This window comes from Barbatula barbatula, assembly GCF_947034865.1.
Source record: "Barbatula barbatula genome assembly, chromosome: 25".
NCBI classification, from domain to species: Eukaryota; Metazoa; Chordata; class Actinopteri; order Cypriniformes; family Nemacheilidae; genus Barbatula; species Barbatula barbatula.
Genome location: NC_136788.1, coordinates 5,684,152 through 5,700,784, shown reverse-complemented (window position 1 = coordinate 5,700,784; position 16,633 = coordinate 5,684,152). Strand labels below are relative to the sequence as shown.

Sequence of the window (16,633 nt, the reverse complement as noted above, 5' to 3'; positions counted from 1 at the left end):
GGCAAAGTGAGGTGACATAACTAACCTGTTTACCATAACTAATACACAATCAGTCAACTAAACAGTCGGCTAGACTGTATAATGGCCATGTAAAAGAAACCCTCTCAAAACAATAGAAGACATGCGAAATCAGTTTTATCGTTGTATACAACACAGTAGCTTAATCTGCTTCAGATGTTTCCATTTGTCTTACATTTTGGTGACTTTATAAGCATCTCAGGCGAAATGAGTCCCAGCACTGAAGCAGCTGAAGGGGGGGATGTAAGGGGTGGGAGATCCACTCAGGGAGATCAATGAAGTAACGCTCAACAGAACTCTGTAAAATACCTTTGGGTTTGCAAGTCAATAGTAAATGGAGAGGCTGTTAACACCCCATCACAAAAGAGACGTCATCCTGCGAGAGACAAACACACACATTCCAAAAGCAGCAGGCGTCCTATGTAAACTTGACTGACTTATTGTACACGAGGCGTCTGTAAAGCTTCACTCTGAAACCTTACGTTTTAATAACATATTCATTAGGCAGAAAACAAAAACAGGCAAAATATGAAACGCCTGTTTGAGCTGCTTATTCTTGCATGATGCTTAATTGAGGAAAAAAGTTCACACACAATTTGGAATAACTTTCAAAGCATTATAACTATATCTTTGCCCATTTTCAGTCTAGTTGAATTCTTCACAAAGGAGCAGAGCCTTTCTTAAACATAGACAAAACATGTCAATGGAATGCTCTGTGGGTTGGGCTTTTTTGGTTATCTCTTGAGCCCCCTTGTGGACATTCAAGATCATACATTTTAATATAAAACCTCTAGTTTGTGATTGTTTCTTAATAAAATAATATAAAGAATGTATAACATGCCAAATGTCAGATAACAAGATGATTTTACATATATAATATACGTGTATATTAAATATGAGTTGTTAAACATCCATAGTCGTTTAAAACAGAACCCTTTCTTGTAGTTGATGAGGACCCGTTTGTTGCACAACATTGTAAGCAGAAAGTCAGCAAGCCAACCCGCAAAGGAACTGATCCCGTAATCCTTTTGCCTTCAGCACTTGTCCGATGGAAAAACTTCCTTGAATTTGAAAGATGGGAAGCCTCTATGTGGAGCAAAGCCCATATTTTTCCACTTTGTCGACAACGAAGTTCTTCAAATCGTTTGCTTCCTCCTGGAGGTCCTGCAAATCTTTCATCTTCTCTATTTTTCTTTGGACTGCATCTAGAATCCTCTTCTCCAAGTCTGACATGACAGTGACAAATAAGTATTTTATATTTGAGAAACACATCACTACAGTTCAATGCTCACCGATAGCTTTCTGTACATCTTTCAAGTGCTTGCAACTTGATGTTTTTTAAATTCTTCTGGTGTTGGACGTTAAATAACCAAAAAATGAAATTCTGTCATGATTTATTCACCCATTTGTCATTTCAAACCTGTATGACTCTCTTTCTTCCGCAGAACACAAAAGAAGATATTTTGAAGAATGTTGATAACTGAATGATAGCGGTACACATTCACTTCGGTTGTATGACACAATGCAAGTGATTGGGTACCGCCGTTGTTCCGTTATAAACATATCATCAGATATCAACATATCAGAATATCTTTTTTGTGTTCTGTGGGAAAAAAAGAAAGTTATAAAGGTGAAGATAAAAATGACAAGAGCGTGAGTAAATTATGACAGAATCTTAATTTTTGGGTGCACTGTGTGGCCGTTGTGAATTTCTGATATTGTACCTTCAATTTGCTTCATTTTATCTTCAACATCTTTAGCCAGCTTTTCTGTTTCCATTGTAATGTTCTTCAGACGTTCATTGGCCTCATCATTAACGCTCTGGTTCTTGTTGTTTGATTTTAATTTCTCAAACTGATCCTTCAGATCCTCAAGACCCTGCCAAAACACCAAACTGAATATTTACATTTACATTCAAATGTACATGTATGTAAGTGTTCTATTAGGCTAACCTTATTGGCGTCTTCGGCACTGTTGAGGGCAGCATTGGCGGCGTCCTTGGCGTCTTTTCCCTGAACTCTGTTCATTTCTGTTTTGTCCTTTAAGGCCTCCATTTCGTCCAGTAATTCTTTTTTTTGGGTTGAATTTAAATTATCCTGAATGTTTTCCACTTTAGGAGTAGTCTGGTTAAAATTATAAAGCTGCTTAATGAGACATTTTAAGACGTTAACCTACAAAAGAAAGCAATGCGGTTTTGAGCAAATTAATGTATTACCTCATTAAGTTTTTCATTGATGATGTCATTATTGTCTTCCGCCTTGGCCAGATCTTTGACAATCTTTTTGTGAAGTTCTGCTGTATCCTTCAACGCTTTCTCGATGTCACTCACATCAATTGGCTTGGTTCTGTCTCTGTTTTACAACAACAAATAAAAAGTTTCGTAAAGCTGGTGACCACAGGCTTATTTTTATAAAAATATTGACTGCTACTGAATAATACAAATTAAACAGATTACTGCAGCCTCACACAATTTCTTTGGCCCTCTCTTTCATGTCTTCAGCTATTTTCGCTTCTTTCTCCAAGCGTTCAAGATCTTCATTGAAGCTTGAGACATTTTCCAGGATGTTCTTGATGTCCTCGATCATCTTCTTGATGTCATCAGGGGACTTGGGCAGCCTAATTGACAACACAGCATTGGCCAGTTTCTCAATGTCCTCCGGGGTCACCAGCTCATCTGTTAAGGTACAGTACAATCAGACCCCCATTCTGTCTTTGAAAAAGAAATTGACACAAGCCCTGCATGTACGTTTTAAAGAAAACGTACATGCAGGAGAAAACTCTCGACTTTGGGTAAATCTCTTGACCAAAATATACTTCACCAAATGCTCAGTTAGAATGCAACATGTTTTTTGCTGGCTTGAATATTTAAGTAACTTGGCTTTACAAGTCATTTCAGCTTTATTTCAGTTTTGGCCAGTTGATATAACTTGATATTGAGTTGATATAACTTTAAAAAAAAGTTGAAATTGCTTAACTTATTTAGATTTTTTTTAAATGACTTATAAAGTCTGTTAGTTGTACTTAAAAGTGCATTGTAAAAAGTATTGCTGCCTTGAATTGTTATTACCTGTCAGGTAGTTCTTTATCTTCTCTAGAAGTTTCTTGGTGATAGTCTTTTCAATCTCAAATTTGTCTTTAGACTGATTCATTTGATCCATCATGTCCTCTGCCTGATCTTTGACGTCGTCGGTCAATTTTGTCATGATAATGAGCTGAAAATATCAAATTAATAAAAGTATTAAAAGACAACAATGATGGCAAACACTAATTTGCAGGTGGGCAATGCCATGAAAATGCCATTGTCATTCTCCAGATGAAAGAATCCAGATTTTATTAAAGGCTTTCACATACTGATAGATCAGATGTCTAAATTTGGTGGTCTCCATACTCATATGAAGTCTCAAAGTTTTTTAAGCATTCTTTGGTGTGTTATTGCCAAGGTCAAAGTTTCATACACCTAAACTTTTAAGCATATTACTTGCATTCCTGAATATAAATATAAACCGAACGTAATTGGACTTACAGTCTTATGTCACCCGACCCCACACACTAATACACTTAATGCACCAAAAAACAACATCTACTATATAACCAAAGTCTGTTAATGGACGTCGTGTCACTCGGCAGCCATGTTTACAATCTCTATGCATGGTGGAAGGCAGATATTTCTAAAATCCTAAACTCCTATTCGGGTTGCTAAGCTTAAATTGTGTTAAACATTTTTCAAGGTAGCATCAGCTACTGCGCATGCACAGAAGGCAGGCAAGCGCCTCAAATAAGCTCCGCCCCAGACAATCATCAGTCTTTATCGATTGATGATTGAATGGTTCTACTAAAAGGCGGTGCTTTCTTTGCTAGAGCTACATATTGAACATTGCATTCATTTCATTGTGAAATTGCAGTAGCGCTTGTTAATATATATTATCTTTGATATAATTATATAACTTATATAATTGTTCTAGACATGCCTTAGCAGCGTCTTCCTTGAGTTTACTGTGGAGGTCTGTAATGTTCTTCATAGTCAACTTTGACCGTCTGGAGGCATCGAGGCTGATGGGTAAACTCCCCGCACAGCCCGGACCTCCGCACTTCCCGCATGAAGCTCCACCACATTTTGCCTGTTCACACTTCACATCACCTGGAGCTCCACAGATCTACCGCAGAAAGATTTTATGTTATTGCACTTTTTTGGTATTAATATTTGTTTTCAAGTTTCTGTCTTTAATCACCTCCGCGTTCAGTCGGGCTACACTCAGAGCGTTCACATTCTTCTCCAGTTTATTTATTTCTCCTATGCGACATTTAGTAAGCTCCAGTATGACACTCTCTCTCGTTTTCTTGGAGGCTTCTTGGGCCTTCTTAGCTGCTTCCACTTTCTTCTCATTCTCAGTGAACTTGTCATAGAGCTTCCTGATCTTGTTCAAATTGCCTGGAAAATGGCACACAAAATAGTTGAATATGTTCTATAATATCTGCAAACTCACAATTGCTTAATGTACAGCTTCTAGTGCTGCAATTTGTGTTAGTACAGTAAAGTGACGTTTGACTTTCTCTTGCACACAAACCATTTAGAGCTTTTACATCGGTCACTGGAATATCTTTTATCTTCTCTCGTAGGTTCTTCAACAGCCTATTGAACTCAAGGCGAATGTTGTGGATGTCAGTGTTGAGCAGTGTGCTTGGATCGATAATTATTAGGTTTGGGTCTATGGTCTCCGTTTCATTCCTAAAGATGGAGAAAATACAATGCATGTTATAAATTAATCTAATATTTTGCATTCTCTAAAACTTTAAAGCGATAGTTCACCCCCCAAAAAAGATGTCATCATTGCTCCCCCTCTCATCATTTCAAACCTGTATGACTTACTTTCTTCCACAGAATACAAAAGAAGATATTTTAAAGGATGTTGTTAAACTATAGCCATTGACTTGCATTGGTTTTGTGTCCATACAATGCAAGTCAATGGAGGACAATGACATTTGATTCCCTACATTCTTCAAAATATCTTCTTTTGTGTTCTGTAGAAGAAAGTCATTTGGAATGACATGAGAGTGAATTAATGATTTAAGGATTTAATTAATGGGCGAACCCCCCTTTTAAGCACATGACCACTTTTAAACCTTATGATATATACCCATGGTTACACGCACAGATATATATGCATTTTTATTTCTTATAATATATATTAATAAAACATATTTAATGTTAATTATATAATATATACTGTAACTTTCTGTATTAGTTAAGTGTATTATTTTTATACCTAATTTGTGCCAAGAGCTTCTCCAGTCTTTCTATTTCATACTCATCCGTCAAGTTAAGCTGACTTTGCAGCTTCGCCAGAAGCGCTTGTAACCGTTCAAGATCAGGTATAGGCCGAGAGCTCTCTGGACAAGGTATTATAGTTTCCATCCTCTCAGTATCTAGTTTAACATCCGAGACGATCTTCTCCCAGAGCTGGTTGCAGGTATGGCACGGCTCACAGGTGGGAAAGTTGGTGTCATGACCAGGGCTGCATTCATCACAAAAAAGACCCGTCACTCCCGGTTTACACAAGCACTCGCCCGTGTAAGGATCACAGGCTTGATAAATCGTGCCCTCCATATTACAGTCACAAGCTGAAGGAAGAAGCCAATAATTTTGTTTTAGTCGGTAGTTCTAATCTCCATTTAAAGGTTTTAGTGACACAGAAGTGAAGACAGCCGTGCATATAATACTTACACATGCACTGGATAGCCGGGTCGCCAAAGTGGTTTGGCCCACACTCATCACATTGTCTGCCTCCATACTCTGGTGGACAGAGGCACTGCCCTGTGATCTGAAAAACGTGGAATAACACAGATATGATATTAGGAAGCTGAAACATATTATCACTGTCGGTATCAGGGACTTTGTTGGAAAAATTGTAAGCATTAACCTTATCACAGGCATTGCTGAGGGCATTTTCTGGGTCACAGTTACATGGTTGGCACCCAGACTCTCCGTCTAGGTTCCAGTAACCATCCACACACTCATTACAGAGGCCTCCCTCGACACCTGGCCGGCAAGGACACTGGCCGGTCTCCTGGTCACAGAAACAGAGGCTGCCAGCAGCACATTTTGATACCTCTGTGCCCCTCAGGTCACAAGAACACTCTAAAGTGTACCATTAGAATAGTAAATTAATCAGGAATTAAAAACACGTTATACAATATCAATTCATTTAAAACTTTTAAATTCTGTTTGAAACATAGAATAGCTGTACCTTTGCAGTTTTGAGCGATTGCATTGCCATAGTATCCACGTCTGCAACTCTGACAGCTTGGGCCCTCGGTGTTGTGCAAGCAGCGCAAACACTCGCCAGTTAAAGCATCGCATGCATCGCCATCAGCTGGGTCTATGTTATTGTTGCAATAACACTCAACGCATCGGCCGTCTGGCAATCTCAGGTCACCGTAGTAACCAGGAGCACATGTGTCACAGCGTTGGCCTATGAACAGAGTTGATAAAGTGAAATAATTGTTTAAAATATGTTGTATTTGTTATCTTCGCTCTTGGAACATTCTATATATAGACGGTTTCAAAGTGACAACGTAAACAAACGTAACTGCTCACGTGCGCTCTTGGTACACATTTACAAACAATTGTGCCTGTAGATTATTTCTGATAACAAGCAAAAGAAACCGAGAAGAACCGTTACTTGGCTAAACTTGTTTTTTAAATTTAGACAGCGATACCACGCTCAACCGCTGTGACCATGCGACCAAACTACAGGACCCATTCAACAAATTGTCATTTAATGAAAATAACATACAACAAAATTCAACATTTATTATACAATAAAATATTAAATGAATATTAACATAAATAAAATATAAATAGTATTTTATTAGACACTAGCCAAACACGGAACTAAACTGCAGTCCAGCAAATAATATTCTGTCATCATTTACTCACAAGTTGTTCCCAACATAAAGGAAGATATTAGAAAGAATGTCAGACCTGTTTGGTAACCAACATTCTTCCAGATGTCTTTCTCTGTGTTTAGCAGAACAAAGACATTTATACAGATTTGCATCAACTTGTGGGTGAGTAAATTATGACAGAATCTTCATTTTGGGGTGAACCTTTAAAAAGAGACAAGAACCTGTATGTCCAGGCAGGCATTCACAGTATGGGACTCCAGATGATGGATCTTTGTTACAGGAAATAGCAAAGAAATGTCCATTTCCTTTCATCTCTGGACAAAGGCATGGCTCACAAGGTTCCTCAGAGATAGGGTTACCAACATAACCCTCTTTACACCTGGGAAAGGATATAACATAATGACACCGAATACAAATATATTTTTTAAACCATAATAATTTCCTAAAGGTCCCTAATTGTGTAAACAATTCCACATAATCTTAAAATCCAGCCATGCCTTTCACAGTGCGATCCCGTGGAGTGATCCCTGCAGTTGAGACAGACTCCAGTGACAGGGTCGCATTTATCTGCAAGCTTGTTGCACTGGCAAGTTCTGCACAGGGGGAACCCATAGTAACCAGGGTAACATTTATCACATCGACGGCCATTCACGCCATCTCGACAAGGACACTGACCGGATCTCTGGTCACACAACTGAGCAGTAGAGCCAGACGGATCACAGTCACATACTAGAGACCAGAAAAAAATCATTAATGTGTGCATGGGGATGGTGGATGATTTCCAGTGCTTGACTGGCCAGTTTCTTGTATGTATAACGTATAATATGGCCTACCTGAGCAACCGTCGAGTCCGAACCCGTACGTCAGAGGAGCACATGAATCACAGCAGCGGCCTATAACATTTTGTTTGCATTTGCACTGTCCGCCAAATTTACTACAGGAGGAGTCATACGCTCCAACTGGATGACAGTTGCAAACTGGTAGTATACACAAACATACATATTAGACAAGAATGTATCATGATTTGAACATTTAGAGTTATAGTATTGTGCCAATATTTAAGCGGTTTACTTTCAGAGGATACTTACTGACTGCACCATTGTGAATAAAGGCAGATATACTTCCAATCAGCCTCTCGCATACTTCAGGAAGGGTGTGCTCTCCCACCTGCGCTCCCAACTCAATACAACGGTACTGTTGAAACTCAGCTAGGTGTGACTTCGAGCAGAAGTTTGGAAGGGAATCCATTTTAGGAATGAGTCCCAGCTATAATCATAACATATATAGGATGATGGGAAGGTGAACAGAGGTAAATGACCTATAACATGTTAAATGTTTCTGTCTGTTTCATTGTATTGTTGATCTAGCATAGATTAAATGTTCTCAAGTATGACTTATGAATTTGTACCGAGTCTATTAGGATGAATGAGCTGGACAGATGGTTGGCATTAGGCTGTTTCCTAAAAGTAACCTCTATGAGGTATTGATCACCCGAGCCGAAACACAATGGGGCATCCAGAGTGGCCGCCCTACACGTGAAGAACAAACATAGATCCATAAAATACACCCATTTATCAGTCAATCATTTGTTACCGTGCAAAAGTGTACCCTTACCTTCCAGACCCCGGAAGAGTAAAGACTTTATCCGATGGGTCATTTGGACAACTTCCATCTCCTGATCCAAAAGATACAATATGCACAGTTGCTGTCCAGTCATCAGTGGACTGCAATGATATAACAGTATATAGAAACTATATATGTGTAACAGACCGAAACAGTTAAGACATTAAATGATTGAAAGAAAAATCTGACAAACCTCTGGTTCATAGCGGACAATTAAATAGTAGTCAAGAGTTAATGGTGTATCGGTGATGGTAAATCTGAGTCCCGCTCCATCCTGAACTCGCACGAAACCAAGTCCCGTCCAAGTGACAGGCTTGTCTGGGGCACGCTGTCTCTGCATGATTTGAAGAGATGAGCCTGGTTCAAAGCTGATGATTCTCTGCATAGGACCAAGTATGACAATTATAGAACGTTACGTTAGCACAGTGGTTCTCAAATGGTTGGATGCATAGCAAAAGTGTTTACTAGTAGGCTTGCCAATTTGAAATGCCTTGTGCGCTAAACATGCTGTTTTTTAATTAACCTATACTAGGTTGTTTCAACACAAATCTATTCCCTTTTTGACCCTACACTGAGTTAAAAATCACCCAGCATTTATTTTTCTTTGAGTGGATATAGTGAGGTACAGGCTGCAGAAATGACAAAACCATAAAAATTCACCTAAACCATTAAGACAAATCGAAAATGATTTATAGGCAATAGTGTAAAAAACATTCTAAAAATCATAGCATTGGGTCTAAAATAGACAAAACCAGCTGATGGGTTGAAGCTAAATAAACCTATGATTGGTCTCAACCCAAAATGATGGGTTGTTTTAACCCATCGTTGGATCAAATATACACATTATCTGGGTTAATTTAATTGAACGGTTGGGTTTGTCCCTTTTTGAATGGACTAAACCACAGTGACAAACATATATTATAAACAGTATTTGCCTTTGTTAGCCTTCATTCACCTGGTCTTGTCTTCGCCTTCTGGCATGTCGTTTCTCACGCTTGATCACTACAATCCTCCCGTTGGTGATCTTGAAATCATAACCCCTCTGTCTGAAGTAGTGCTCACAGATAGGTAGGGTGATAGGATACTTTGAGGGGGTGGGAGTGTCTGCCGAGAGTATTGTGGGGTAGGGCACCTCTGGTTTAGGTGTTGGAGGAGGTTGGGGGGCAACCGGGCACAGAGGAAGTTTGGTTGGTCTATCATGTTTCACCAATGGTAAAGCAACCTACAGTATACGATGGCAGAAAGTGTCATACAGGTTTTGATTGACATGGAGGTGATTGAACGATGAACACATATTTGGGGGGTGAATTATCCCTTTAAGGGGTCAGAACGATCCTACATTACATTTTGGTAAATGATATTCAGAAGTTTAAACAAATCTGTAGAACTATTTGTAAGCATGAGGTCTCTTCATATTAATGAATAAGGATCTAAATGAGTTTAAATTTAATAGCAGCCATTTGATCTTATTCACTCACCAGAGGCACTGCGTTCTCAGCCTCATAGATATAGAAATCAAGTGGGGCCATGAAATAGCCAGCAGCAGGGTCACTACATCTGAGACCCACCATGTTAGGCCTGCATTCACACTGGCCTTCTTCTGAGGAACATCTGTGCAGAAAACAAGACTGTGTGTTTATTGACGAAGTTAACTTTAAAAAAAAGTTTTATGGAAAAGTGGTAACATACTCAGTTCTCCGGGCGCCACCAATGTCACAGTCACAAGGTATACAGCCATACACTGTATTCCCTAGACCCCAGTAACCTGGCTGAAAAATATAAAATTCATAGTGTAACATTGATATCGACAAGCTGAAATTATTTATAAGTGTTTGTGGATTGGATTCAACTCACTAGACACTCATCACACTGTGGGCCCTGAGCAAAGTGCTCACAGATACACCTTCCTGTGGTCTGATCACAAGGGTTGCCCGTGTGTATGGTGCCCATGAAATTACACCCACACACTGGATATAAATTAGTAAAGGTTAGATAAAAGTAATACACTTGTGAATGTTAGTCATAATGCAGAGCAAGTATGTGTGGTGTTTTCAGTATTGACTCAAGGAGTGCTATTGAGGCTGGTGGGGGAAGTTGTCATCTTATGTACGTCTGCATTCCCATTTCCAGGGAATTTAAGCCCTATTTGGACGGAACTAGTTTTCTAAACGACTTCAGAATTTAAACCGTTCTCACGCAATGGGCCTCATTCATGAAACACAAGCAGAACGATGTTTTGTGTAAATCGTAAAGTCGTTTTGACGTCAAATTTTTGGAATAATGAAAATGTTTGTATTCTAAATGTTAGGTGGTACGAACGAAATGTACACATACACATAAATAGTGCCTAAAACAGCATGTAAGGTTCTGTATTCTTTTAGACAAAGTGATGACACTGCATTTTGATGCACTATGTATCATAATGATATATCAAGAGTTATTTTTGCCCAGTCTTTTAACTTTGGGTAAAAAGCAGAGCTTGTCACTTTCCTTTTTTACACAGCCGTCCAATCTCAGTGGAGAAGAGGCGGGACAAATACTACATTGACCAACCATCATACACAACGACAATTAAGTTAGGCTAACTGTTGTGGATATCATAACAGCAACCAACGCATCTCCGGAATAATGCGCAGTGCCTCCAAAGCGCTCTCAGGCGCCACCAGCTGGTCGTTTTCAGAAGAGCAGCAGGTATTATTATTTTAGCTGGCTTAAAACGCTTTGGTGGACACAGTTTAGAGAGAGGAACATGATGCTTCACTTTTGGTGTGTACCAATAAAAATGCAGCTTTAATAAGGTCATCCATAGGCCAATCTAAAAAGGTCATTTTTCATTTTGGGGATGAATACATACACCGACAGCCACTGGGGTCGTCCCGGCTGAATCCGTAAAAACCAAACTTGCACCGGTCACAGCGCACCCCTTCCACATTCTGTTTACACACACACTGGCCAGTAACTGGATCACAGAGTCCCCCGTCCACTGAACCATCTGGATTACATTCACAAGCTGCAAGTGGAATACAATGCAATGCAATAAAGACATTACATAAATGTTAACGTTAACTTGATATTGTAACTTTTTGAACAAAACATTCGTAACTTGATATTGTATTTTATATTTTTTTCACAAAAATAAATGAAACCCCCTGCAGTACTGTCAAGGAACCCATAGAGGTCCATCCCTAAACCAGCAATCTAAAAACAACCCAATGGATTCCATATAAACTTACATATACATGCATCAGGGTCTTCCACAAAACGCTGGGGGTCCTGATAGTAATAAGGGCCACACAGCTCACACTGGGGCCCAATTCGGTTGTTCCTGCAGTTTTCACACACGCCGCCACTTACCCCCCCGGTGGCCAGGTAACGTGCCAGCTCAAAGTGACACTTCTCTGAGTGACCGTTACAGTTACAACCTTAAAATAACAAACAGTTACTCGCATATAGTTTGTCGATACACATTTTTGAATGAAGATTAATTACAGTTTACAGCTTTGTATTTCCATTATCCATTATGTTGTAGCAAAAAGAGATCAGGAATTACAGAGTCAGCAAATTGCTGTGATTGGCCTTACTTCTGCAAACACCTGGGTCTGTTTCTCCACCTGGCCTCCAGGGCGCATCATGGTAAAAGTCTTGACAATGCTCACAGTTGTACCCAACTGTATTGTGTTGGCAAACACATCTACCATGCACCTTGGAGCAAAATAGTACAGTTATCATAAAGCACAGCTTTAAGTGAAAAAGAAAATCAGAAAAGAAAGCTTTACCAAAAGTCTTGCAATTCGGAAAGTTAGATCGAAGGATACTCACCATGCCAGGCTCACTGAAGGTGTCTCCACGTACGCTGTCCAGAGGGACACACTTACTGGCGTGACCATTGCAGAAGCAGGTCCCCCGAACCACCATCTCATGAAGGGCGTAATAATACTTTTCTTCTGGGTTCCTTCTCCGCCGTGAGAGCAATGTGTCGCCCAGGGTTAGGAGACGTGTGAAGTTTACGCGCAGGTTTGTTATGGTGATCAGCTCTGAGGACAAAAAGATGCAACATATGTCACTTGTGTTGGTTGAAACAATGCAGTACAATGTCTTGATAAAGGTACATCTTGATATAAGGACATCAATAATAATAATAGTCGACGAATTGGGGGTTGATGTGTCATAACCAAGAATAGGTCACTGTTTTTTTCTGATAGACAGTTGGTGGACAGAAGGGAGAAAACAATGCTAATATAATTCATTCAACAACGTTCATGTCTTTTGTTGTTGACATCAAAGACCATGCATTTATTTCATCTGTGTTTGAACAAGATTAATGCTTGGCATATTAGGGAGATGGCAACAGATGCTTATATGTTATGGCAGTTTGCGTTAAACCGTGTATATTTTCTTCATGTGAGTAATGTTAAGAAGCTCATCCCAAGCCTTCACACGCTGAACATGCCTTTAGGACGCATTCATACTTTAAAGATGTTTTTGAAACACAAAAGCCACAAACCTTGTATAGTAGGGTCATATGGATCATGGATTTCAAAGCTGGGATCCAAAGCTTTTAACACCACCTAGATGTAATGCATTTTCAGAAGACTTAAGAGTTTGAAATATACATTTTTCAGAAGGACAGATTATTTAACGATGGCTTTGTGAATTGACCTCCCCATCGGTGGATGGTTCTGCCCCGGAATAGCGACTATCACATATGACATCATCAACGCTATCCGCTGGCCATTCGGGGATGCCGGGGAATGAGCTTGCACAGTCTTCTGCGAAGTACCGGAAGACCTTCCACGTTTGACCGAAGTCCTTCGACCTCTCAACCAACATGGCAGCAGGCCGGAAACTCTGATTTTCAAGGACATATGTTTTGCTAAATGTTCCAAAAGATCGATTTTTTAAGTGTAGAAGTAGAAATAACATATAAAAAAAGTGCCAAATGTACCTTGAATGTCAGTATCAGATGACTAAACTGAAACATTGCTTCCAGGTCAAGCTGAATGCTGACTTCATGCACACCTGAGATTTAAATATCAAGCCATACTAAGTTTTCAAATCATATACATTGTATAAAATGTTTCCTGTGCCAGCACAATCTAACCAAGCATTTATAATCCATTACATAGAAATCACCAAATCAATAACAAATTTAAGATGAATCCCCCTTCACACCATTCTCAGCCTGCCACCACCTCAGCTTGCGCTCGGGTTCAAAGGTGGTGATGACGTTCTCTATGCGATGGCTGTTGGGATTCTGGTAGGGATTGTAGGGGCTTCTAGAGTCACAGATGAAGCACTTCTGCTCATTCTGAAATTTGAGAAAAAGACTGTTATTGCCTGATTAATAAAATGAACATATAGATTTAACAAGTCCATAAAAAGCAACAGTATAGATTACAATAGTACGATTCGGTACAGTTCACTGTAAAAAAACGTTAACACTCCAGCAGCTGGGGCTCAAAAAAACTTAAATCACAGTTTAAACCGATTGTTATTTTAAATTTGCAGTCTGTTTTTGTCATTTGAATTTATTTACAGCATTTCAAAAATACGTGACAATTCTGTAAAATAAAACATTCTGTGCAATAAAACTTTTACAAAGTATGCAGTGTGTGCTTCACATAACGATTGTAGCACAATATTTGTATTTTTTTATTAAGTTTTACACATGAAACTTCAAATAACAGGTTTATGTAACGACACCGGATTCCCCATCACCAACCACGCCCCCTGGATCGTATCTCATTACCGGACTCTATGTACACCCCGCTGTTTGCTTTAGCTCTTCGTCGAGTGTTGTTGTTTGTTGTAACCTGTTCTTGCTTATTTGGTTATAGTTCCGCTATCAATACCTGATTCCCGTTTTGGATTACTCTTTTGTGGATTTACGTTTTGTGGAGTTTTTGCCTTTTTTGACTGTTCATTAAAAACCCCCTTTCCACTGGTACTCTGAGTGTGCTCTTCTGCCAGAACCAGAAGCGTGACAGTTTATTGCTGAAACAAGTCAGACACATTTTTATTGTTATATAGTGGATAACAATCAGGGCTTATTTGAATCATCTGTATGCTAATTAAAACATATATTTAATGTTTTATTGAAAATAAAACTGACATTTACTCACAATTAACATTAAGCAAGAATCAAAGTTATAGTTCACCGAAAAATGTCAAACCTAGATTACTTTCTTTCTCCAGCAGAACACAAAAGAAGATAATATTTTAAGTAACAGTGTAATATTTATGTCCTCATTGCTTTCTAAATTAAAAGGGCCTTTAGAAATTGGAAGATTGATCGCAATCCTCTGAAGGACAACACATTTCTTCTCTTACTGTTGTGGATTGACGGAGTCGGAGTCATCAAATGTCTTTTACCATTTATTGTTGTACAGGGTTTCACCATATAGCATATATACGTTGATATTGATGTGCATTGGAGGTAGTTTTTGGTCAGTAACTTTGCCCTGCACAGGTGGGAACTGCTTCATATTTGTCAGCTTTGTATACGCAAACAATAACGCGTCATTTATGTCAAATACGCATCATGCTAGAAGTTGCGTAGTGCATATTTACATAATAAAGCTCCCACAATATACAAACCCAAAGCGTCAATATGTGATATAAATAATTCACAACACTAACATAATATCATTATTTTGGCTCCAAGTATTTCCTAACGTTGAAAGGTTAAAAGGTCGTAAAGCATGAGGGCAATAATTGTAGATTGATTTGTTGATTTCAGTTGTAGGCATGTATGAACAAGACTTGTCTATTACACAAATAATCTCATCTAAATACCTAATAAACCAACCAAGATATAGTGGCAATATCACCTAGTTATTAAATCACCATTGTGGAAAACTGGTGTAAATATACAACATGAGAGCCATAACACACAGCACAGCTATCACCTGTTTAAACAGGGCCGGGGGGAATAATAAATTAGCCTTGTGAGAGAGAAGAGGTAATGACCTATGCGACAGCAAAAAAAGGCATATCTGAACTTGTCTGCAGTATGTATTACCCAAAGGGTTTGCCTATGAATTTAAACTGAAATGAGCGAAAAGGCATGCTGGGTGTTCTGAAAGGGGCTATTTTGGGATAAAACTGAATTGTGGGTGTTTTGAATCGGTCGTTTGGATGTTTTTTTTTTGCATTCTTTGTAATGCATGGATCATGGAAACTGTAAATTCCATTTCCTGTGACAGCAAGTCTGTTGGGATAATCGCAATGATTGTATACTTTACATTCCAATCACATATTTACAATCTAAAAACATTAGTTTTTATAGCACATGCTCCTCAATGACATTTAAACCCTTGTAGCACTGTTGTTTTGACAACTGACCTCCAGGTATCCCAGGATGCAATAGCTTTGTGGTCCGTAGAGGCCACAGGTAGAGGACCCAGTGAGTTGGGCGGCACGACCCACCATGAGGTCACCAAGGTGAGGATAACACGAATTCCCCTCACATTCATCCTCGAGGTGAACTGGAGCTGCAATCACTACAAACCACAAACGTTCAGTAAGCTCACCCAAGAGGAGGGATAGGTCACCCAAAAATGGAAATTATCTTATCACCCTCAAGTTATTGAAACCTGCATGAGCTTTTTTCTTCTGCAGAACACAAAAACTAAGCAATGTTGGATGCCATTGACCTGCATTGTATGAACACAAAACCACTAAGACATTTCTCGAAATGTCCTGTTTTATGTTCCACTGAGCAAAGAGTCAAAAACAGGTTTTAAAACACATGAGGAATACCCAATCCTAGTGTATGAGAAAAGCTGTATTTGTTAAGCTTATAAATACAGGGCTAGACATTAAACAATTAGATGAAAAAAAGAAGTTGGGGCCCAAAGCTGTCTACTTGCACAAAAGCCTTGGTGCCGTCTTGTGACACAAAGCCTGAGGGGTTGGACGTCCCTGACAATCCCCGGAACATTGTCCCAGTCAATAACCCAGCCTTGTTTTATGAAAACCAGTCTGTGGTTGTAATTTACAGAAGAGCAGATCAACTTTGAGTGACAGTGTTTTTGTCCTAACTGGCTGGGTTCAGAAAACCACAGAAGTATGCTGAAAAATATGC

The 16,633-nt window shown here is 39.2% G+C and overlaps 2 protein-coding genes across 2 annotated transcripts in view; one reads left to right on the top strand and one right to left on the bottom strand.

Annotated features, from left to right (window-relative positions):
- LOC306890760 (histone H3.2) overlaps positions 1 to 16,633 on the top strand; it is a gene marked incomplete at its 3' end in the record, with an annotated part of 109,148 nt that overhangs the window by 52,438 nt on the left and 40,077 nt on the right. The gene's annotated exons all lie outside the window — the stretch shown is intronic.
- On the bottom strand, positions 1,105 to 16,489 carry lamb4 (laminin, beta 4; the record flags this gene model as incomplete). The annotated part of the gene is made up of 35 exons (XM_079450887.1): positions 1,105 to 1,244; positions 1,743 to 1,896; positions 1,971 to 2,141; positions 2,234 to 2,369; positions 2,485 to 2,692; positions 3,086 to 3,230; positions 3,987 to 4,172; positions 4,248 to 4,447; positions 4,584 to 4,744; positions 5,283 to 5,637; positions 5,741 to 5,837; positions 5,937 to 6,154; positions 6,264 to 6,488; positions 7,146 to 7,303; positions 7,422 to 7,653; positions 7,758 to 7,901; positions 8,013 to 8,190; positions 8,333 to 8,453; positions 8,539 to 8,648; positions 8,741 to 8,926; positions 9,503 to 9,769; positions 10,026 to 10,158; positions 10,237 to 10,316; positions 10,402 to 10,514; positions 11,402 to 11,557; positions 11,781 to 11,969; positions 12,129 to 12,249; positions 12,367 to 12,581; positions 13,052 to 13,115; positions 13,207 to 13,395; positions 13,493 to 13,566; positions 13,720 to 13,855; positions 15,892 to 16,049; positions 16,143 to 16,161; positions 16,415 to 16,489. 35 exons carry the CDS (start codon positions 16,487 to 16,489, stop codon positions 1,105 to 1,107), a joined length of 5,514 nt encoding a protein of 1,837 aa, XP_079307013.1.